This window comes from Acartia tonsa, chromosome 2 (genome assembly GCF_053477335.1).
Source record: "Acartia tonsa isolate MP-2025a chromosome 2, ASM5347733v1, whole genome shotgun sequence".
In the NCBI taxonomy this organism is placed as follows: domain Eukaryota; kingdom Metazoa; phylum Arthropoda; class Copepoda; order Calanoida; family Acartiidae; genus Acartia; species Acartia tonsa.
This window is the reverse complement of record NC_137261.1, coordinates 5,421,213-5,447,027: the sequence shown is the minus strand read 5'-3', so window position 1 is coordinate 5,447,027 and position 25,815 is coordinate 5,421,213. Positions and strand designations below refer to the sequence as shown.

General features: G+C 30.9%; 2 protein-coding genes across 4 annotated transcripts in view; one reads left to right on the top strand and one right to left on the bottom strand.

Annotated features, from left to right (window-relative positions):
* The window catches only part of SsRbeta (signal sequence receptor beta), a 417,378-nt gene that overhangs the window by 355,354 nt on the left and 36,209 nt on the right, over positions 1–25,815 (bottom strand). Inside the window, exon 1 of one of the 3 annotated variants that reach the window (XM_080180502.1) lies at positions 6,193–6,197. The exons of the other annotated variants lie outside the window; for them this stretch is intronic. The gene's annotated coding sequence lies outside the window, so the exon portion shown is untranslated. Of the gene's footprint in view, positions 1–6,192; positions 6,198–25,815 lie in introns of those variants that run through there. 3 annotated transcript variants of the gene reach the window in all.
* Positions 18,485–25,815, top strand: part of LOC145334703 (3'-5' ssDNA/RNA exonuclease TatD) — a 41,214-nt gene continuing 33,883 nt past the window's right edge. Inside the window, exons 1-2 of the mRNA XM_080180281.1 lie at positions 18,485–18,594; positions 19,013–19,090. Coding sequence (XP_080036407.1) covers positions 18,516–18,594; positions 19,013–19,090 — 157 coding nt within the window. The 5' untranslated portion in view covers positions 18,485–18,515. The remainder of the gene's footprint in view (positions 18,595–19,012; positions 19,091–25,815) is intronic.

The following is a 25,815-nucleotide window of genomic DNA, read 5'->3' as shown; positions in this document are numbered from 1 at the left end:
TTTTAAACACACCCTTTTTTATAGAGTATACTTTGAAAGCAAAACTTTTCTACTTAATTGGGTATGTTTTGGGTGGGTTTGTTTGTTCCTAACGGATAGCCTTTCTCATAAATTCAGCTAAATATTGTATGCTGATTCTTTGACGATGTGGTATAATCTTGAAAGCGTAGAAACTATATTTTCTTCTAAGAAGTTGAATTTAGAACTTAAATTTTGGGCTTTTTATTAAGTATTTTATTTAGGCATAACGCCTCTATAATTACTCCCATGTAAAGAATATTAGGTCAAATCCTATTAAACTTCTAAGGCTAGCCTACGTGTTGGAATTTACTAAGACAGTCATATTTCTTTATATCTATTTATCATTTAAGTCTTAGTTAACTAACTCCTAGGTTATGATATGGTATTTTAAAGGATTTTAGCCCATTGTATTTTGAGCGGCTTTACAATTAAAACAAATATATTTTCTCTTCATTTCTAGCAAAAACAATGACATTCAAACAATCATCGATAACGCGAAGCTCAACCAGATATAAAACTAATAACTTTACAAAATCAAATAAACTATTCAACACGAATAAATAGCATTAAAAAGGAACCATCTAAAACTTCAAGATTGTTCTTTATCAATGAAAGAATCTTCAGACAATGTGTATGATGGGTAATAGGACGATTCTAACATTCTTAAATATGCTGTTATCCTTTACAGACGGAAGGACGCAAGCTAAATATAGAAAAGCTCTACCTACTGTTAACGAATGTAAAAAACTTCACTTAAATAAATTATTTAGTGCATAACATGTTTATTAATTTTATGGTTTAAACTTTATGATTATTAATTGGCCAGACTGTTTAGGAGCGTAGTAACTCTTTAATTCATGTAAATTTTTCATTTATCCTCTGATAAAAAAATCCTTTAGCTTTATTGTTCATTAATTGATAGTGAGCTATTTTACAGGGGGGGAGGGGACACTGGAATGTATATTGAATTTCGATTGATTGGTATATTAAGTTGTTTGGGAATTTACATAAATTTTTCGGCAACTGTCTTATCCCTTTAGATCCCTGGTTATTTTACCTTTGTCATATGAAGGTTGTACATCAATTTTACTATTATTGCCCTCTCCCTCCTTAGATATAGTTCTGACTAATTTGAATGAATGCTATGTTTCATTTATGAATAATGTTATCCTTGTTTTTTTCTTCAAACCTTTGAATATTTGAGAATATTTCGACATAGCATATGATATAAAAACTCGCGTTACTATTCAGGGGAGAAGGGGTCAGTAATAGAAAAATAACAAATATAAAGATGCATAAAATTTGATGTTCGATTGTAAAGAAGCATATGATTCAAATTGCTTTATAAGTTACTAGCGGCTACGCCCCTGGAGGCCTATAGGGGCACGTAAAATGTTTTCTTTTTATTCTCTGTTAAGATCAACTGTTTACCAAAAACAAATCTAAACGTCCACTAGGCGGCACTAGTTTTATTTTATTTTTATCTAAGCGATTTCTCTGTGAGGGTGGTGATAACCTGAAAAAAGTTATAAATCAACCCAGGACATAGGATAAGCTTCACCGTAGAGGAGAACCCTATCGGTTCAGCGGTTAGCAAAATCTTTCGGTACATACTGACAGATGCACAGAAACACAAAATCATCCCTTTTGTATTATCAAAAGATCTTAAAGGGGACTATCCACGAACAAGAGCAAGTGATTCTAAGCACCTTCCAGCATTGATCTATAGTATTTATTTAGTGAATATACTAGCTTTATGTTTAATATTTGCTTTATCGACTAAAACGTGAGGTTTCACCATGGTTTTATATGTATAAAACTTAAAAATGTTAAGCATTATTTGGTGCAATATCATCAAATGTTTTGATGCGTTTAAACTGTTGTTTAAAAGCTTTGACACAAAAGTGAATTATTGTGAATAAAAATGTATATATAGAAAAAGGGTTGGTAACTTGTAATATTGTAAACAGTTTAATTAATGTTATTTACAGCATTTGATGCTTTTCTGCCGTGTTATTTTATTTTGTCCTTTGAACTCAACAAAGCATTTGATGATATTGCTTTAAAAATTGCTTTACATTTCAAAGTTTTTTTTCATATAAAACAATGGTGAAACCTAACTTTTTAGTCGATAAACCAAATATCAAACATAAACCTAGTATTTTCACTAAAAAAATACTATGGATCAATGCTGGAAGGTGCTTAGAATCACTTGCTCTTGTTCGTGGATAGTCCCCTTTCAAACAAACAAAAAAAGGAAAATAATTTCCATATGCATCTCTGTAAATGCCTGTTTATCAACATGAAATATGGCGAGGCAATATTCAAATTCATAATTGACCATTTTACTCCTTTTTGCTTATTAAACTTCTTCAAACCATTTTATGTTTGCTTTGATTTCGCCGCCTTTTTAGAACCTTTTTTTCGGACTTTTATTTAAAATCTGTTTGTATGATATAATATTAATATATTCGTCTGATTTTTGGAATAATGATTCATAGGACAATAAGGTACAATATTGTAAGTAATGCATATCTATAATCAAATCCTTATGTGGTTTGACTGTATTTTGTATAAGCGCAATTTGTTAAGACTTGGAAATTAATGTTCTTCTTATTAAGTTCTGACCAGGAGTACTGACGCTCTACTAAAGTCAGTGCTCTTTTTTCCTTCCACCTGATTTTTAGAGCTCCGCTTCAGTCTGCAGTCGGATCATAGTCGGCGGTAGTCGCTCATAACAATAGTCGGCTGCTAAGGTCTGACAAGAATAACAGACGGGTCGTCGTTTTTTGAGATGGGCGTTTTTTGAGATAGGCGTTTTTTGAGAAAGGCGTTTTTTGAGATAGGCGTTTTTTGATAAAGGCGTTTTTTGAGATAGGCGTTTTTTGAGTATAGCCTAACAGACAGACTTTTAACTTCTTTTTATGATAAATGTTTGGTGGACAAAGTATGTCTTTAATTTTATGCATGTGTGGTAAAAACTTTGGCAATTTGATTAAATTTATCGCGGGAAATATCTTCTGCAAAATTTTCAATTTAAGGACAAATTCCAGACTAACGGACAGACAGACATACCACAGTAAGACAGACAGACAGTCTACAGACAAACAGAGAGACAGACAGGAGAAGAGTGAAAGTAATTTGTCTACAAATTTGTCTGAATCCTAAATTAAACAGCACATGAAATTCATATCAAATATTTAAAACCCAAATAGGGGCAGATATTTGGCAGTATATTTTCTAAATTTCACTGATAAATGCGCATTTTCACTGCGACTTATTTAGTCCGTCTGTCAGATAATAACTCAATATGATATATGTAATTTTTGTATTTCAGTATTTTGGGATGTTTGTCCTCTGTATGCTTATTTTGCACTATGATTAAAAATGTTCCATTTTTATTGACTTTATTCTGTTTGACCTGAGTATCAACACAGAGCCAATAGATATATTACATCTAGAATATTCCCCCATAATCCGTCAAAGCACATAAGCGCATAGTATCAAAAACTCTTGAAGGTGTTTTAATAGTAAAATGCAAATTTCTCAAAAATATGTATAAGCAAATTTAATTTTTAATTAGATATTACATATTAATCGTTACAATAAAATTAATTAGTAATTGTTGAAAATTTATATTTGTAATTTTTAGAGTCTATTTCTATTGAGTGTATAAAAAATCTATTTTATATTACAACAAATATTTTGATATCAAACAATCAAAATAAAATGTTGCTGTAGTTTTGCACCGAACATAATAAATATAGAAGTGAGGTAGGGACAATAGACTATAAAAGTTTTAAAGATTTTTAATCAATATAATAGATTTGAAATCTGCATAAAATTTTAAGGATTTTTTATAAAATTAGTTTTTTATATAATTCTTTATTTAAAGGCGCAAATACAAATTAAGTTAAATAATTTTGAGATCTGTGATTGGTGGATTGAAAACTATCTGCGCTCTGATTGGAGAAGCTTAAGTGACGTACATCATTCAACCAATTAGAGCGTAGGTAGTTTCCAATCCAGCTATCCTATTGGTCAAAATTTATTAACTTAAATCGTATTTGCGCCTTAATAATAAAGAATTATATAAAAAACGAATTTTATAAAAAATCCTTAAAATTTTATGCAGATTTCAAATCTATTATATTGATTAAAAATCTTTAAAACTTTTATAGTCTAAGGGACAACCTCAAATCTGTAATAAATTTATTACCTGACCTACTAGGCAGGTTCTAGAATTGTTCAATTCATTATTTCCACAGTTAAAGATGCTTTTGGATATCCTATTATTGTTTTGTTACACTAAATATACTGTTCCCTTTTAGAAATGAACTTAACAATAGTTCTAAAATGCATTATAGTAAGATAGACTAGGAACTGTTCAAATAAATTATGAACGAAAGAGAAATAATAATAGTTTTTTCTCGCATCGTATTATAAACAGCTTTCCGCGGATATAGAATATACAATTATAGGATTAAAACCAGTTTTTTAGCCCCGAGGTGCCGAAGGCACGGGCTATAGTTATTTCTCGCATCGTATTATAAACAGCTTTCCGCCGCGGATATAGAATGTACAATTATAAGATTAAAACCAGTTTTTTTTAGCCCCGAGGTGCCGAATACAGACATTTTCACCACATATACCTTATCTATTTATCCCTGACATTAATTGCACAATTGCACACTACACTTGTAGCGCTCTGCAATAGAAAATACCTAACATTTAAAATTCTAAATTATTGTTAAGGCTGTTTGCTGTATTTAGCAAATCTTGTTGTGTAGATTTGATTTTTTTTATTTGCGTAGTTACTTAATAAACAAGGATGACAACATCCATAAAAGCGAAGCACTGAAACGGAAGGACAAACGGACATTAACACTTGTATAGTGTCTGAACTGAATAATCAGAATATAAAAGTATCGAAAGAGTCGAAGCAAAATTGTAAGTAAATTTGTTGAAAAACTACTTGATACAGGATAATGTTTATGGACATACTTACTTTTTAAGGACTTGGTTATAGAGTTGCGTCGCTTATAATATTGTTCTTTGTTGTCCCAGGAATCAATATACCAAAAATCAGATCAAACGGATAATTAGATCACATAAAAATTTGTTGTAATAAAAGTAAAAAAAATCAACATGTTTAAAATGGACGTACGGACATTATGGTAATGATTATAGAGTTGCTACGCTTTCTAAATCGTACCTAACTACTACAGGAATCATCATGCAAAGTTTGAAATCGATAGGACAATTCTAACATGCCTAAAATAACGAATAAAAGCTATCTATCTCGGACGGACGGACGTACGGACGGACCGACCCTAATTATAGAAAAGCTTCGCTTTTAATTATGTCTTTCCGTGAATCGTGCGTGTGTCTGTCAGAGTCACTAGCTCTCGAAATCTGTCTTTCTGGAATTTTTTCTCGTACACACACAGCCCTACAGACTGGTACAGAGACACATACAGAGTTCTCAGCTCTAAGTTTTGTCTACTTTAGTTTTAGAATTAAATCCGTCTATTATAATCTATTAAGATTATAATCAACACCCTACGTTATTTCAACAGCAGAAAATGCTCGTCTTTATTCTACAGTCTTATTTTTAAACGACTACTATTTAATATTTGCTAATGTGAAAAATTTGCGAACTTTAATTAACATTTGCGCAGTTGAAGGAACACTTTAAAAAGTTTTGTGCAATCAAAACATTGGAATTCTTTTCTACTTGAGATATTACCACCAACACCTACACTCACTGAAATAGACAGGTTTTTAGCTATTTTTAACGATTGTAAATTTATGATTTTTTTGCAACTAAATGTTGGAATTTTTATAGTTTGAATGGATGTATTATCCTTTGTATGAAGTAACTGGTTCTGTGTCTGTCTGTCTGTAACCGAAGGAACTCGCTAACCGCTGATCCGATATGGTTCTCCCTCCTTTAGATTTTAGCGTCTCATAGTTCCTGGGAAGATTGGGGGAGGGTGCCATCACCCTCCAAAGAGAAATCGCCCTTATAAAAAATTACTCCATCCTGAATTTTATTTAATTTAAATTTTTTGAACTGTAAAAACGCCTGGTAAAGTCACTTTTAAATGGTGCTGGTACCACAACACGATCCCCCCTTTGGGTACGTCCCTTGTAGAAAAAAGCTTTTTCCTTGTAGAAGATATCAAAACAGTATTGCTTACTTTTGTTGTCTACTAAAAACTAAAACAATATCAAAAACCTTTCTTGTTGTACGTGGTCTGATTATTTGATGTATTTTTAGGTATTGACAGCCGCATTTTTTTTAGCATTTTGAATTTGCTGACGCATCTACAGACGCACCAAGTTTTAAAAAGTCCTAACAACTAAAATGCTCAAAATCTGTACACAATTCTAACTGCCAAAATGTTTAAATTCATAAAGAAGAAGTTTTAAATTGCCGAGCTGAAGCAGCTTTTAGTGCCTATCAAAAATGACGTCATACAATGCAAATAACCAATGATAAGACAGAATATATTTTATACCTTTGGTCAATTAAAAATGCATAATGGCTTTGTACTACATGGTGTCATTTTTTGGCCGAGTTCTTTATTTTCTTATTTACAGAATCTAAAGGTATTGCAAATTAAGGAAAAACTATTTTTCTTTCATCTCTTTGCAACAGTAATTTCCTTAAGATTTGCTTACATAAATGTATTTTTTGGTTGCTAAAATTATTTTCTCTCCTAAAAATGCAATTATCTGAGTGAAAAGAAAAATAAATTATAATACGTAAACATGAATTTATAGGAAATATTCTTTAAATTTGTGTTTCATATTTATTTTAAACATTGATAAGATTTAAAAGAAAAAGAAAATAATATTTATTTTTCGCAGCATTTTATAGACAGCATTCCGCGGATTTTATAAGAAAAAATTATAGTGCAAAACTGGTAAGTATTAATTTTATGATTGTAATTTTAATATATGTGGAAAATTGTCTGTATTTCATTGCTATACATGATTTTTCAGTATTGCTGAGAACTGGTTTTAATCAAATTAAAAGAAGTCCCAAATTAAAATTAGCACTAAGGTTTTTTTTGTCATTGTATTGACTTAGGTATGTCCTAGAACGGGTTTTATCGGAATTCCACCAATACGATATTGAACCTGCACCCCTTGCCCCTGCAAAGATTAAATCTATTTTGAATTTTCATTTGTATTTTTCTTACGTACAAGAAATACAAACAAGGATGACAACATCCATAAAAGCAAAGCACTGAAACGGTAGGACAAACGGACATTAACACTTGTATAGTGTCTGAACTGAATAATCAGAATTTAAAAGTTTAAGAGTCGAAGCAAAATTGTAAGTAAATTTGTTGAAAAACTGCTTGATACAGGATAATCTTTATGGACATACTTACATTTTTAGGATTTGATTATAGAGTTGCTTCGCTTATAATATTGTTCTTTGTTGTCCCAGGAATCAATACACCAAAAATCAGATCAAACGGATAATTAGATCACATAAAAATTTGTTGTTGAAAAAGTAGAAAAATCAACATGTTTAAAATGGACGTACAGACATTCTGGTAATGATTATAGAGTTGCTACGCTTTCTAAATCGTACCTAACTACTACAGAAATCATCATGCAAAGTTTGAAATCGATAGGATAATTCTAACATGCCTAAATTAATGAATAAAAGCTATCTATCTCGGACGTACGGACGGACCGACCCTAATTATAGAAAAGCTTCGATTTTAATATTTATAGAAAAGATTTGCTTTTAAAAAATGTGTTTTAATTGTTGTATAATTTAAGTAGGCCATACTTTACATACAATTACAGACAGAAAAAAGGAATTTTTGAAATGTTTAGTATCTCTTAAAGTCACCACATTTATTCATTTTGTCCTCATAAAACTCACCAAATAATTTTAACTTGAAAATGTTTTTAAAAACAGTAAAACGAGTTTCACAAAAAAAAACACTAGTGGTAATTTTTCGTAATTCTTTTCTCGTATGTTATAGAATGGTAACTTTTACGATGCAGGGAGGAATGGGACATTGGGCTGTTTACTATACTAGTCCCCAAAGTCTTATAATAAAATTTTCTCATTTGCTGGCTTAACAACCTTGAGTACTTTTACTGAATTTTTGATTGGTTAGTTCATTTAGTTGAGTGTCCAAACGTTTCAACCACTAATTGTAATCTACACAAGGGGTAATTTTGCATATCATTATTGGGGATGTACATCAATTTATCGGCCATTGTTTTATCTCTTTAGGTGCCTGTTAACGATGAGTTTTGTATTTGTTGAAGATGCTCACTCAAACAGGGCTGAATAAGAAAGATTTTGTTTTATAGTTATCACTAACGGCTTCGCCCCTAGCCTCTAGGGGCTTTGCCCCAAGAGGTGATAAAAAAAAATTATTGCGAAAATCGTAAAGGACCATGGAAATCTCCTTCAAAAAAAAAAAAAAAAAAAAAAAAAAAAAATGGGGGGGGGGATTTTTTGGTTTTTGGGGGGGTTGGGGGTGTCCCACCCCCCGAGAAAATAGCTTAAAACCACCACAGGACCAATAGGTAGATACCCTAAAGAGTAGAATCCGATCGGTTCAGTGGTTACCGAGATCTTAAGGGACAGACAGACAGACGGACAGACGGACAGACGGACAGACGGACAGACAGACATCGTTCTACTTTGTATTATAGATTATAAAGAAAACACTATGTTATAAAGAATATAATTTTAAGATAATCTTTTAATAACCCTCATGTATTTTAAAGAAAGAAAATGTACATGTATATTTTCTAATTGAATAGCATTGTATTTTAATTGATTTCCTTTTATTTTTCTTCTTGCTATTGTTTGGATAATTTGTTGATTGAACATTGCTGACACTTCACTTATAGTTTTCCTCTCTATTCAAAATAATATAAATTAAAGATTAGTTAAACAAGGATGACATCATCCATAAGTAGTAAAGCACAACAAAATTCATTGATTATCAAGCAAATAAAAAGGTAGGAAGAAAAAGAAGGACATATGAATAGAAAATACTAAGATTGATACAAAAAAAAAATGGTAACTTCATCAAAATATATGTATATTGTATACATCTTTTTTCTCATTACCGACTGACTGACAGACCAAGCAAGTGTACTTTAAATGAGTGTTTGAAAGGGATACCCTAACTATAAAATCAGCAATCTTTCTTCAATAGAAGCAGAGAAAATAAAAAAACTCTACAATTATTTTCTTCTATACGAACACAAAATCTTTTAGAACGGCGGGAAATGTAAATTTGTTACTATTACTTACAAAAAATATGAAAATGTAAAACCATAAATGCGACTTTAAAGCAGTCGGACTGTCATAAATCTTGAGATAAAATCAACCTTATTCGACGTTCACTCAAAGCACAAAAATAATGGACTTAAAAGTGTATTAAACTGTATATAAGACATTTGCGAATATATTGATACCATTAATTTGCCTCTTAGATAGAAAAAAAGTATGTTTTTTTAATATTTTTCTCTTGCTACAAATCAAATTTCAAATTTGAGTCACCAAAAATGCTAAACTAATTTTTGCTCTAGAAGAATCAATTTTTGGAGTTAGAAAGTGCTTAATACCTCATTTTAATCGCCTGGCATTGCTTTATAATATACAGGTAATGACTTGGTTTTTTATGGAACAGCTGACTAAAAAATCGAGGTTTTGTGATAAACCCACTTTTGTTGTTGCTCCATAAATGATATTTTTTTCCCCAATTTTTTTGGCTGTAAAGAAGCTTTATATATTCATATAACATCCACTTAAATTTGACTTTTGATATTTTATTTATAACATCACCAGAGGGAATTGAATTTTGGAAAAAAAATATCAATTTATATTTTACACTGCTATGCATTGTTCTTGTTCTTGTTTCTAAAAAAAATTTTTATTTTATAAAAAAGAGAATTATTTAACGCTTCTATAGGTATGTTTATTATTTTTCTAGGCTAAATATAACTATAATTACACCATTTTAAAGTTAGACATCATAACATATTAACACAATTATTGAATCGGTCTGTAATATTAAGCTGGCAACTCTTAAAACAGCTGCATTTCATTATCCTATTATATAAAGTAGTAATCTTTTTTGTCTTCAGCTTAAGATTACGACCATTACAGTACCTATTGAGTTCTGTGTTTTATGGATGCTTCTTATAGGACCCTGGATAGTTTTGGAATTTTGAAAAAAATATCAATTTATATTTTACACTGCTATGCATTGTTCTCGTTCTTGTTTCTAAAAAATATTTTTATAATTAAAAAGAGAACTATTTAATGCTTCTATAGGTATGTTAATCATTTTTCTAGTCTAAATATAACTATAATTTCAGCATTTTTTAAATATCATTATATTCAAGTTATTGTAATTTTTAAATAAAATATCAATATCAAGAACTATTGGAACAATTTTTACCATGCAAAACAAGGTGTTATAAAGTGTAGGATCCCTCACAATATCTATCTGTCTGTCTATAATGCATTACACATGTAATGCTAATAGAGAGGATGCTATAAGAGTGCTCTTATAATGTGAACTTCTCATAATTGAATGGGCTTCCTGAAACCAGAGACCATAAAGTTGGCCTGGTCACTACAAGGGGGAGTGCAGGAGTATCCAGGGGGAGGTGCTTGTAAAAGGGTAATTTTTTTTAGGGATGGGGGTAATCACCCCCCGTAATATATTATAGGGGGTATAAAACCAGCCTTTTAAATTTTTTTTAATAGGAGTAAAGAAAATCCTTAAAACTTACAAATCTAGTCCCAAACTTTTTTTTCAATTTTGAATTTTTTTTATACAAACACAGCCCCCCCTACCTTTGTCCTGTTACTTTTCTTAGTTAGGTTAGGTTAGGATATAGGCTAGGGGGCTGAGCGCTGCAGCCATAGGCATTATTTTGTAGACAAGGGTATAAAAAATTTCAAAATTGTAATATTATTAAAATAGTAGACACTCCTAGGTTTTATTTAAGCAATGTCCACTCCAATGTTTTCCACTCCAACGTTTGTCCACCATGATGTTTGTCCACTCTGATGTTTGTCCCATTCTTACGTTTGTCCACTCCGATGTTTGGGACTCCTGCATTTGTCCACTCCGACATTTGGGACTCCTATGTTTGAGGTAGAACCCCAATAAGTAAATCTCAATAAAACTTGATAAAATTATGCAAAATATTCAATCCCTGAATTTCAACCATCTAACTTGAATAGGAGTAGAGAAAATCATGAAAACTTGAAATGTAGGAATCGATATAGCCCACCCCAGTTTTTTGGCAAATCCTAATGAAACTTGATGAAAATATGGAGTATTGATAGAGAGAGAGAATATTCAATCCATGAAAATTTCAGCCTTCTATCTTTTATAGAAGCCGAGAAAATATCGTTTTCCCCTTTCTGTCTCAGACAGACAGACATACCAATGAACAGACATACAGATGAATGGACAGACAATGGACGGACAAATATTTTGAATTATAGAGTAGCTTCACTACTAAAAAACTAAATAGGATAATTGTTGTACACAAATTGATTTCAGTATGTTTTAAATGAGCTTACTTAATCAAGGACGTCCAAGCTTTTTGATTTGGGGGGAAGGGGGGGGGAATTGAAATATCTAAATTTGGGCATCCCCATGTTCATTTTGTGGGGTAATCTTTATATAATAGAGGCAAGGACGTCAAAGCTTTTTATATTTTTTTTTTTTTGGGGGGGGGGGGAAGGGGAAGATTAAAAATTATGGGGTCGCCCCAAATTAATTAATAACCCTTAACCCCCTAACCCCACCCCCCCCCCCCACTGGGACATCCCTTTACATAAAGTAATGATTATAAAGTTGCTAAGTACCTTACTGCTACAAAAATCATCTTCCAACATTTAAGATTAATTCTAACACGCCTGAATTAACAAAAAGAGCTAACCATGGCGTGGATATACACATCCTAATTGTGAAAATGTTTTGCTTTTTAAAATTGTAAATCAATTATTCAGGAATCATTTTACTTTGTTTATTTACTAGCAGCTGCGCTCCAAGCATCTAGGAGCTCTGTAATTAAAGGAGTAAGGAAATTAGTAAAATAGCCTTATACTTTACCGAAATCTTAAGCTACAGACAAAAAGGCTTTATATAATATGTATTAATTTATAAAACTGCAAATGATAAAATATGACCTATTTTTTTCTCTTTAAAGATTCTCTTCAAACACCTCCCCCTTTTTATATAAAGATGCTAATTCCCCCCCAACCCTAAGAGGATATAAGCAGTAAAAAACCCCGCAGGGGGCACAATTTTCTAACACTTCTTTCTTATTTAGTCTTTTAAAAGGATTCAAAATGCATTGACATATATATATATTTTTTTTTAACTCTTATTTTATACATCTTAGTTGGAACTGATGATCTATTTTTATAGAGAAACATATGTATTCCATCAATAAAAAGTTAAAAAATTAAGTGTGTTTATACATATAATAATTACTATATATAATAGGATAATGAAATGCAGCTGTTTTAAGGGTTGCCAGCCTAATAATACAGACCGATTCAATAATTGTGTTAATATGTTAAGATGTCTAACTTTAAAATGGTGTAATTATAGTTATATTTAGCCTAGAAAAATGATAAACATACCTATAGAAGCGTTAAATAATTCTCTTTTTTATAATATAAATTTTTTTTAGAAACAAGAACAAGAACAATGCATAGCAGTGTAAAATATAAATTGATATTTTTTTCCAAAATTCAATTCCCTCTGGTGATGTTATAAATAAAATATCAAAAGTCAAATTTAGGTGGATGTTATATGAATATATAAAGCTTCTTTACAGCCAAAAAAATTGGGGGAAAAAATATCATTTATGGAGCAACAACAAAAGTGGGTTTATCACAAAACCTCGATTTTTTAGTCAGCTGTTCAATAAAAAACCAAGTCATTACCTGTATATTATAAAGCAATGCCAGGCGATTAAAATGAGGTATTAAGCACTTTCTAACTCCAAAAATTGATTCTTCTAGAGCAAAAATTAGTTTAGCATTTTTGGTGACTCAAATTTGAAATTTGATTTGTAGCAAGAGAAAAATATTAAAAAAACATACTTTTTTCTATCTAAGAGGCAAATTAATGGTATCAATATATTCGCAAATGTCTTATATACAGTTTAATACACTTTTAAGTCCATTATTTTTGGGCTTTGAGTGAACGTCGAATAAGGTTGATTTTATCTCTCTTATATTTCTAAAAATAATAATAGGAAAACCAGTAAAATCAGGGGACTTTTATATTCTTAAATATGGCCCATAAAAAGATGAAAATCAGAGATTTAGCTGATTCATGACCTGAGGCAAGTGAGATTTAGACTTTTTTGCAATCTACTGCGTTTGGATGTTTTTATCCTTGTAAAATACAAAATAATGGCACAAAATTTTCAATGAAATAATGAGGATAACCGAAGATTTAATCAATTAAAGGTATGACGAAACACAAAATCCACAAGGAGGGAAAAGGAAATTGATATGTTTCGTAAAGGTAAAATTATATATATCAATTTTTATCCTTCTAGTTTCTATTATGAAAAAATATACAACCCCCCCCCCCCTCCTTATTTAATTCTTGACAAATAAATAAATAATTCAATCTTTTAGTAATGTTATAATATCAACAAAATACTTTATTATCGAGATAAAATCAACCTTATTCGACGTTCACTCAAAGCCCAAAAATAATGGACTTAAAAGTGTATTAAACTGTATATAAGACATTTGCGAATATATTGATACCATTAATTTGCCTCTTAGATAGAAAAAAGTATGTTTTTTTAATATTTTTCTCTTGCTACAAATCAAATTTCAAATTTGAGTCACCAAAAATGCTAAACTAATTTTTGCTCTAGAAGAATCAATTTTTGGAGTTAGAAAGTGCTTAATACCTCATTTTAATCGCCTGGCATTGCTTTATAATATACAGGTAATGACTTGGTTTTTTATTGAACAGCTGACTAAAAAATCGAGGTTTTGTGATAAACCCACTTTTGTTGTTGCTCCATAAATGATATTTTTTTCCCCAATTTTTTTGGCTGTAAAGAAGCTTTATATATTCATATAACATCCACCTAAATTTGACTTTTGATATTTTATTTATAACATCACCAGAGGGAATTGAATTTTGGAAAAAAATATCAATTTATATTTTACACTGCTATGCATTGTTCTTGTTCTTGTTTCTAAAAAAAATTTATATTATAAAAAAGAGAATTATTTAACGCTTCTATAGGTATGTTTATCATTTTTCTAGGCTAAATATAACTATAATTACACCATTTTAAAGTTAGACATCTTAACATATTAACACAATTATTGAATCGGTCTGTATTATTAGGCTGGCAACCCTTAAAACAGCTGCATTTCATTATCCTATTATATATAGTAATTATTATATGTATAAACACACTTAATTTTTTAACTTTTTATTGATGGAATACATATGTTTCTCTATAAAAATAGATCATCAGTTCCAACTAAGATGTATAAAATAAGAGTTAAAAAAAAATATATATATATGTCAATGCATTTTGAATCCTTTTAAAAGACTAAATAAGAAAGAAGTGTTAGAAAATTGTGCCCCCTGCGGGGTTTTTTACTGCTTATATCCTCTTAGGGTTGGGGGGGAATTAGCATCTTTATATAAAAAGGGGGAGGTGTTTGAAGAGAATCTTTAAAGAGAAAAAAATAGGTCATATTTTATCATTTGCAGTTTTATAAATTAATACATATTATATAAAGCCTTTTTGTCTGTAGCTTAAGATTTCGGTAAAGTATAAGGCTATTTTACTAATTTCCTTACTCCTTTAATTACAGAGCTCCTAGATGCTTGGAGCGCAGCTGCTAGTAAATAAACAAAGTAAAATGATTCCTGAATAATTGATTTACAATTTTAAAAAGCAAAACATTTTCACAATTAGGATGTGTATATCCACGCCATGGTTAGCTCTTTTTGTTAATTCAGGCGTGTTAGAATTAATCTTAAATGTTGGAAGATGATTTTTGTAGCAGTAAGGTACTTAGCAACTTTATAATCATTACTTTATGTAAAGGGATGTCCCAGTGGGGGGGGGGGGTGGGGTTAGGGGGTTAAGGGTTATTAATTAATTTGGGGCGACCCCATAATTTTTAATCTTCCCCTTCCCCCCCCCCCCCCAAAAAAAAAAAAATATAAAAAGCTTTGACGTCCTTGCCTCTATTATATAAAGATTACCCCACAAAATGAACATGGGGATGCCCAAATTTAGATATTTCAATTCCCCCCCCCTTCCCCCCAAATCAAAAAGCTTGGACGTCCTTGATTAAGTAAGCTCATTTAAAACATACTGAAATCAATTTGTGTACAACAATTATCCTATTTAGTTTTTTAGTAGTGAAGCTACTCTATAATTCAAAATATTTGTCCGTCCATTGTCTGTCCATTCATCTGTATGTCTGTTCATTGGTATGTCTGTCTGTCTGAGACAGAAAGGGGAAAACGATATTTTCTCGGCTTCTATAAAAGATAGAAGGCTGAAATTTTCATGGATTGAATATTCTCTCTCTCTATCAATACTCCATATTTTCATCAAGTTTCATTAGGATTTGCCAAAAAACTGGGGTGGGCTATATCGATTCCTACATTTCAAGTTTTCATGATTTTCTCTACTCCTATTCAAGTTAGATGGTTGAAATTCAGGGATTGAATATTTTGCATAATTTTATCAAGTTTTATTGAGATTTACTTATTGGGGTTCTACCTCAAACATAGGAGTCCCAAATGTCGGAGTGGACAAATGCAGGAGTCCCAAACATCGGAGTGGACAAACGTAAGAATGGGACAAACATCAGAGTGGACAAACATCATGGTGGACAAACGTTGGAGTGGAAAACATTGGAGTGGACATTGCTTAAATAAAACCTAGGAGTGTCTACTATTTTAATAATATTACAATTTTGAAATTTTTTATACCCTTGTCTACAAAATAATGCCTATGGCTGCAGCGCTCAGCCCCCTAGCCTATATCCTAACCTAACCTAACTAAGAAAAGTAACAGGACAAAGGTAGGGGGGGCTGTGTTTGTATAAAAAAAATTCAAAATTGAAAAAAAAGTTTGGGACTAGATTTGTAAGTTTTAAGGATTTTCTTTACTCCTATTAAAAAAAATTTAAAAGGCTGGTTTTATACCCCCTATAATATATTACGGGGGGTGATTACCCCCATCCCTAAAAAAAATTACCCTTTTACAAGCACCTCCCCCTGGATACTCCTGCACTCCCCCTTGTAGTGACCAGGCCAACTTTATGGTCTCTGGTTTCAGGAAGCCCATTCAATTATGAGAAGTTCACATTATAAGAGCACTCTTATAGCATCCTCTCTATTAGCATTACATGTGTAATGCATTATAGACAGACAGATAGATATTGTGAGGGATCCTACACTTTATAACACCTTGTTTTGCATGGTAAAAATTGTTCCAATAGTTCTTGATATTGATATTTTATTTAAAAATTACAATAACTTGAATATAATGATATTTAAAAAATGCTGAAATTATAGTTATATTTAGACTAGAAAAATGATTAACATACCTATAGAAGCATTAAATAGTTCTCTTTTTAATTATAAAAATATTTTTTAGAAACAAGAACGAGAACAATGCATAGCAGTGTAAAATATAAATTGATATTTTTTTCAAAATTCCAAAACTATCCAGGGTCCTATAAGAAGCATCCATAAAACACAGAACTCAATAGGTACTGTAATGGTCGTAATCTTAAGCTGAAGACAAAAAAGATTACTACTTTATATAATAGGATAATGAAATGCAGCTGTTTTAAGAGTTGCCAGCTTAATATTACAGACCGATTCAATAATTGTGTTAATATGTTATGATGTCTAACTTTAAAATGGTGTAATTATAGTTATATTTAGCCTAGAAAAATAATAAACATACCTATAGAAGCGTTAAATAATTCTCTTTTTTATAAAATAAAAATTTTTTTTAGAAACAAGAACAAGAACAATGCATAGCAGTGTAAAATATAAATTGATATTTTTTTTCCAAAATTCAATTCCCTCTGGTGATGTTATAAATAAAATATCAAAAGTCAAATTTAAGTGGATGTTATATGAATATATAAAGCTTCTTTACAGCCAAAAAAATTGGGGAAAAAAATATCATTTATGGAGCAACAACAAAAGTGGGTTTATCACAAAACCTCGATTTTTTAGTCAGCTGTTCCATAAAAAACCAAGTCATTACCTGTATATTATAAAGCAATGCCAGGCGATTAAAATGAGGTATTAAGCACTTTCTAACTCCAAAAATTGATTCTTCTAGAGCAAAAATTAGTTTAGCATTTTTGGTGACTCAAATTTGAAATTTGATTTGTAGCAAGAGAAAAATATTAAAAAAACATACTTTTTTTCTATCTAAGAGGCAAATTAATGGTATCAATATATTCGCAAATGTCTTATATACAGTTTAATACACTTTTAAGTCCATTATTTTTGTGCTTTGAGTGAACGTCGAATAAGGTTGATTTTATCTCTATCTATGTTTAATAAATCAAATAATCGGGGCGGTTATAAGTTAGAATCTCAAACACACTATGACATAACTAATAACGTTAAAAATGGTTCCCACTGCTGCTATGTCAGATGCGCAACATTAATTGTTAGAGTAGGGTGAATGCCTTGGTCCATAAACAGGCGCAACTCATTGCCATCAAAGTGTTGGTTGTCTGTTGGAATTTACTTCACCTAATATCCTTGTGTTATGGTGTCGCATCCCATTAGACTCTCTAGATGGTCACTGAAAAATCGAAGGAGAATCCAGCCCTTACGCGGTAAGGTAAGGTAAGGGGCTACTTGGTTCGCAACACTAGAAGGAAAATTCACTGATAACATATATGTACTGTACATTTAACTTTATATTAAAACATGTTTTCTTAAAATGATATTGATGTTTTCCTTTTTAGTTAACTTTTATACAAGGATGACACTATTTAGGAACATAAAACGAAGATAATAAAACAGCAGACAAAGATTATTGAAGTTGATCTACCGTACAAAATAGATGTCTATAAAGACGACCTGTTTTAATTTAAGATCTGAAGGGGGGGGGGGATTGATCCTAATTTTTTTTTGAGTTGGCAATCTAATACTTTTTGGAGGCGTGGAGGGGATTAACCACGTTAACCCCCTCTCATTACTACTACTACATGTATGTCCTTCATATTAGATAATTAACTGCTGGACAGATTTTGATTTTTAAGGGAGTATCCCTACTGGTCATACGATGGTTTCAGGCTATTTTTAGGAAAATGCAAGAATAAATTTTTCTACAGCGGATTTGTCAATCTCATTTTAAATTTAGAAGTTTTATAACTTTTTTATTTCAGATTATAATGCGAGTCTAAATAATTTTGTATGAGGATTAGCTGCATATTGTTAAAAATGGTTGAACCAGCCACCAAAAATATGGAGAATCTCTCCAACTATATAATAGGTAATGTTTATAGAGTTGCGACGCTCGCTTGTAGTTATAAACCTTGTATAAAGATGCCTGTACTGATATGGTATAGTATACGATGCTAAAGTCGTTATTAGTAGATCAATGCGACCATTTAAAGGATGCTAATTTACAACAAAAAAAAATAAAACATAGTGCATTTTTCTTTATGAGAAACCTTTTTTTCGTTCTTTTGCCTTTTTTTTCTCGAACTTCGCTTCTTATAGATGTTTTTATCGTTGTTTATTTTATTACTTACTAAATTTGTATTTCTCTCTTTCATTTCTGAAGTATATTGCAAATTGTAAAATATCGACGGTTAAGTTTATTTGTACATTCTATTACATTTATTTTGCGATGTTTTTCCAAATAAAGTTATACATGAATGTTTTGGAAAATTAAGATTTTTGTTCAGTTGATATTGGAGCAAACCTGACAAACAAGAAATTTTCCAGAGATTTGGATCAAGTGATACAGAGAGCAAGGGACGCAGGTCAGCACAGTTTTTTTTTAATTGTGGGGGAGGGGGAGAATAATTTTTTCAGGGGCAAATTATCTTTGGATGGGTGTCGTACCCTTCCTTAAAATGGTTATAAACCTTAGCCATAACAGGAGAAACTACACTGAAAAGAAAAATCATATCGGTTCAGCGGCTAGCGAGCACAAACTCAGAGACATCCTGTTATTTATATATAAAAATTATTAAATTAAACCTTAAAGCTAAAAGTACCCATCACTTGATCAGAGTCCATGAAAATCTTGTGCAACATCCAAGTAATAATATATTGATTATTTCAGTACACAGAATATTATTATTTTTTGTTATTTTAAATGCGTAATTTAAAACATGTACCTCTATGTATGTTTTACAGCATAATTTCAACTTCTTATACGTCTACCGTATCAAATTTGATGCTTTCATACCCCAGCAATTAAAAGGTAAAAAACACACACTTTAAATGTCAAGCTTATCAAGAGCAAGAACAATAATAGGGATTAAGTTCCTGATTTTTTTGTTTTATATAAAAATTGTATTAAAACAAATCCACAAAGGCGAATTAAAAAAAAGCTTTTGGAATTTTTAACAGAAGATCGACCCGATTTTTTTTCCAGAAACGCTTTGTTTCTAATTAGGGTCCGATGTTAATCTTTCAAATTTGAAAATACTTTCTTTTCCTAGCATTTTAAATTTACACACACACACGCGCGCACACACAAGCAAATACAGAATTGCAGAATTAAAATAACACACATTAAAGCAGAAACAGACACTGACAATCAAAGATTTCAATCGATTTGGATTATGTTATGTTTATTTAATCCATTTTTTCCATTTTCTAAGATAAGAGGACAATGTTTATTAAATTAAACTTCCCTTCCAAATTTTGTCATCAGTAGAAATTCTTTATTGAGAGAATTGATAGATATAATATTTAAGTACAATTGTCTTCTCCCCTTGCCTATAATGGCTCTCATGTGAAAAAGTGGTGTGCACATGAATTCTTGAGAAGGGTAAGAATCTTGACGGGGTGGTAGATATAGGAAAGCAGTCTTCCCCAATTTTTTCACATGGGGATGTTGATTTCCCCCTACACCACTTCAATTGAACATTTATTTTCAAGTTTTAATTTTTTTTTTCCTGCCTAATGTTATTCTCTTTCCCTGTTTGCGAGGCACAAAATACATAGTTTGCATTTTTCTCTCCCCCAAGTTCTGGGTCAAGGAATAAGATATGGAGAAGATTCACAAAAATAGAGATATCATTTAATAGAGAAACAAATAGTATTTTCTGTAATAAAAAGAATAATCTTAATTATAGAAGCAGATAAGAAAAAAATATCAATATGAATGAAATAAAGAGAAAATAAGGATGGCAGCATACAGAAGAAAAAAGGATTTGTTATAAAAATAAATCAGATACCTTACTGTAATAGCACCTAGAATAAGTTGAGTTTAGGAGTAGATTAACAGTGGATAAGTTAGATTTATAGAAGCCACGTTACTAGAAATTAGGTAATTTAACAATAGAGGAACATGAAAGATCTTTATGTATATTTGTACAATGTACATCTATTGTTATTTAGCCTCCCAAGGGAAAAATGTATGGAAATTTTGTATTTTTAAAGTAATTATCTTGGGTTGTTCTAGACTGATATACAGCAATTATGTAAAAATCTAATTATGGATGAGATATATGCTTTTTCGACTTGAAGCATTCTTCTTGTATACTGGGTTGGGAGTGGACGATAGATTAATCTTCCTCCCCCTGAAAATTACTGTCTTTTATAGCTTGCATATATTAGAAAAAGGGGAGGGGGGGGGGGGTAAACTATATAAGTGCAGTTTTATCCATCGAACATTGTCTTCTTTTCCATTATATTTTTAGCTTTTCAAGGCGCATAATGCTTTTTTCCTGTAGTAACCCCACATGTCCTTTAGTTTAATTTATCTTCCAGTTATCTCTCCCTTCCTAATTCTGTCTCGCTCGTGTTGAAAGTCAAAGACTAATCAAGAAAAATAATCTCAAATCTTTCAATCTATTTCGCCACTTATGTATAAGAGAGGTTGCGCTACCACTTCCCCATAATATTATAGGTACATGACATATTTACTATCCAGCAAAATGTTTTCTTGTCAATAGACATAAACCTCTGCCAAAATACATTCATGATTAAAGTAAATACATCGAATATTATTAAATATCCAAATATTTCTAAATTTTTTAATATGTCATAAATACATCTTGTACATTTATTCGTGCATTTTAATTCTAACTGATCTTAATAATAGTAAACTATATAGTAGACATTTATTATTAATAGATTATTAAAAAATCGCGGAATTGATGAAACATTGTCCAAGGGAGATAAATATGTAGGAAATAAGAAATGAGTTGGACTAGGGTTAATACAATTTGTAATTTTATATGCAAAATTTAGCTAAAGTAACAAATTTAAAACTAGAATTTTTTTTAAATAGTTTTGTTTTATAAATAAACTAGCGGATGCGCTCCTTGCATCTTGGAGTTATTTAAAGAAGTAAGGAAAGTAGGGAAATAGCCTAAAACCATCCAGACCCCTGTTAGAAGCTTGAATAAAAAGGAGAACTAAATCGTTTCAGTTGTTATCGAAATCTGAAGCTACAGACAAAAATCTTTACTACTTTGTATAATAGGATATTAACATAAGAAACTATGAAGTATTGCTTTAAAGAAAAATCTCTATTATCTCATCTGTTTAAAAATCTAAGTTGTGTTGAACACACGGCTTTGTGTTTTTTACTTATGTTGCTAATTTTTCACGTGCCTTACATGGCAGCATTGAACACACTCTCTGAAAAAAAACTAGCTTTCAATTTCTTTATTTTAGCTGTATTACTAGGACGTTACAAAATTAGTTGACAGTAGGGTGAGGAGATTAGACAGATAACTCAACCTGACAATGATAATCTACCTACTAGAGATCTAAAGGGATAAGACAATGGCCGATAAATTTTATGTACATCCCCAATGATGACACACTAAATCTTAATGTAGATTAAAAGGAGTAGATGAAACGTTTGAACACTAAATTTAATAAACCTACCAATAACAATTCAGTAAAAGTGCCCAAAGTTGTTAAGCCAACGAATAAGAAAACATTATCATAAAACTTTGGGGACTAGTGTAATAAACAACCCATTGTCCACTCTTTCTGCTTACCTACCCTGTTAAGCCAGGAAGCATCTTGCTGACATCATAGAGGGCTCGAACATTTGACTGGAATTTATAAGGATGCCGAAAGTTTAATATATTTGATTGATTTAAAACTTTGGGTACTTTTTATTACATCTTTTTATTACATGGTTTAAACTAGTTTGGTTCTAATTGTTTACTGATGAAAAAGGAAAAGAAGACAGGAAAAAATTCCTATTTACATACATTAGTTTTGCTTCTTAAAATTAATCTTAATGAATTTGATTTTAAATCCATATAAATCTTTGTTGTGTAACTTTGTCGTATTCTAAATTTGATATAACAATCTTGAATTCAGAAAATTTTAGATTTAACGAATTTAAAATATATTTTGACGTATTTAGGAAAGATATTTATGTAAAAAGGAACATTTTGACGTTAACATTAACATTTTATTGTACTTTGAGTTCATTAAAATGATTTTATTTGTTAAAGAATTATTATTATTTAAAACAAGAATATTAAGATTCAAAAGTATCACGTTAAAATTAAACTAACTGTTGTTTTTTTTATTTTAGTATAAAGTAAATTAGTGTTTTCATAGATACTTCCTAATTGTTAATTTGGTTTTTACATTTTGTGGAAAAAAAGAAAAATTGTTAAACTTGTTAAGTTATAAACATACCTTGGTTGTGTATTAGCTTCGCTACTAAACCCAGAACCACTTCATTATGCAATCTACATTTTCCTGGATATTTTGTCTACGGTAGTCCATTAGTGTACAGCTTTACAGTACATTGTTTCTATTTGTTAAAGCAATACGTATGATAAAAGAAAAAGACTCTGTTTAGAGTAAAATGCTTATATTTCAATCAAAATCTATATTTTTGTATTTTTACCGATCCACTCCATTATGCAAATCAAAAGAAAATCAATAGGAAAACGTTTGTTTTGCCCTTTTCTCCACTTTTATAAATTAATTCTGATAAAATAACAATTTTTAAAGGGATTTATGCATTTATTATAATGAAAAACAGTTTAAGGTAGATTTTAATGATTTTTCTAAATAAAAAATAATTGAAAAAAAGAAATTCTATCCCTATCACTTTAGAGGACAGCTGCCGACCCCCAGTCTTATGGATGAAGCTAAATACATGTTAAAAATAAAAATTAGCCTGAAAAGTATATAAAAATGTTTTTTGATGTGTTAAAAAACTCCATTTTAAAATCTTGATTTTGAGGATGATGGCCTTTAAGATGCTCTTACTGGTGGTGATGGTGAGCTAAATGTTATCAAAGTGCATGCCCATGAGGAAAACTTATAAATTGAACTATGGTCCAATTTTTGTAGTCATAGCAGCCTCCAGCCAAGCAATATTAAAAACAAAAAAAATTGCAATTTTAATTACTAAAATTCATAAAGTAAATAATGTAGTTTTTAGATAATGGTTATATTTCATGTCGAGAGGCTCCACTGGAGGCTGCTATGACTACAAAAAATGGTACATAGGTTAATAGACAAGTTGTCATAATGGTCATGTACTTAGATAACATTTAGCTCACCTTCACCACCAGTAAGAGCATCTTAAAGGCCATCAACCTCAAAATCAAGATTTTAAAATGGACTTTTTTTAACACATCAAAAAATATTTTTGTATACTTTTCAGGGTAATTTTTATCATTAACATGTATTTAGCTTCATCCATAAGACTGGGGGTCAGCAGCTGTCATCTAAAGTGATAGGGATAGAATTTCTTTTTTTTTAATTATTTCTTATTTAGAAAAATCATTAAAATCTACCTTAAACTGTTTTTCATTATAATAAATGCATAAATCCCTTAAAAAATTGTTATTTTATCAGAATCATTTTTTAAAAGTGGAGAAAAGTGCAAAACAAACGTTTTCCCATTGATTTTCTTTTGATTTGCATAATGAAGTGGATCGGTAAAAAATGCAAAAATGTAGATTTTGATTGAAATATAAGCATTTTACTTTAAAAAGAGTTTTTTTCTTTTATCATACGTGTTGCTTTAGCAAATAGAAACAATGTGCTGTAAAGCTGTACACTTATGGACTACCGTAGACAAAATATCCAGGAAAATGTAGATTGCATAATGAAGTGGTTCTGGGTTTATTATGAATCAAGTTTAATATGCCCTTATTGCCTAAGATTGGCTCTAAGCTTATTAAATCCTTTACCAAGATGCTTCTGGCATCCGTACAGGGATACAGGCATAGGACAATGCACAATAAATAATATTCTTTTATGTAAAATTCAGTTTCTGAAATCATATGATTATTGACGCTTCTGTAAATTTTGATAAAAAAATATTTCTTAACTTAGGAAGCAGCTTATATTGCCTCTAAAATAATAACGTCAAATGCAAAATACAAATGCCGAATGATAGGCCAGTTTAAGTTTTAAAAGACCAATGGTAAAATGTATACTGGACTATGTATCATAATTGGGGATGTATATCAATTTATTGGTCATTGTCTTACCCCTTTATATCCCTGCGTCAATGTACTTGGAAACACATACATTCTTAGTCAATATGCATTACAAAGAAAGCTCAACAGCTAAATGGAAAAACGCCCTACTTATATTAATACGCTGATGTAAGAAGAATAAAAATCATCAGTTTTATGACACACATTTTCAATCTATTGGTGGAAGTATGATGATCTTGTCTGCTATTAAAAATGGCTTTTAAGATTCCAATGACCAATAAGCATTTATTCAATATGTAACTTTGTTAGTCTGTTAGTCTTTTGGGCTACGACGAGAATAGAAATTTTACAATGTGACTTTAAATATTTACTAGCGGCTTCGCCCCTAGCCTCTAAGGGCTTTGCCCCAAGAGGTATAATTACATCTTTTATTACCTGAAGATCCCCCACTCCACCACTATTTTAAACATTAAAAAAAAATGGTGGGGGGATTTTTTGTTTTTTGGGGGTTGAGGGTGTCCCACCCCCCAATAAATAGCCTAAAACAACCACAGGACCAGTAGGTATATTCCCTGAAGAGTAGAATCCGATCGGTTCAGTGGTTACCGAGATCTTAAGGGACAGACGGACAGACAGACAGACGGACGGACATACATCATTCTACTTTATATTATAGATATTATAAGTATTCTAGTCAATTTCCCTCTACTATTATATGTATAAGTCAGTCTACTACATACGCCCCAAATTTACTCTCAGACATCTGTTTAATGTTAAACACAGAATATTTATACATTGTATATACATACATATGCACATTTACGACAAGGGATTTTAGTTTATTATATAACTAGCGGCTGCGCCCCTAGAGGCCTCTAGTGGCACTTTAAATGTTTTTGTTTGTTAAAGTTAATTTTTTATGTACGATACCACCTTATTTGACGCTGAAGTCTCCCAGATTTTAAGAAAATTTTCAATTTTTTTGTCATTTCTTTTAGGAGGGTGGAAGTACCCTCCCCCAAAATAGTTAAAAACCTTCCCAGGACATATGAGAATCTACCCTGTTAAGGAGAACCCGATCGGTTTAGCGGTTA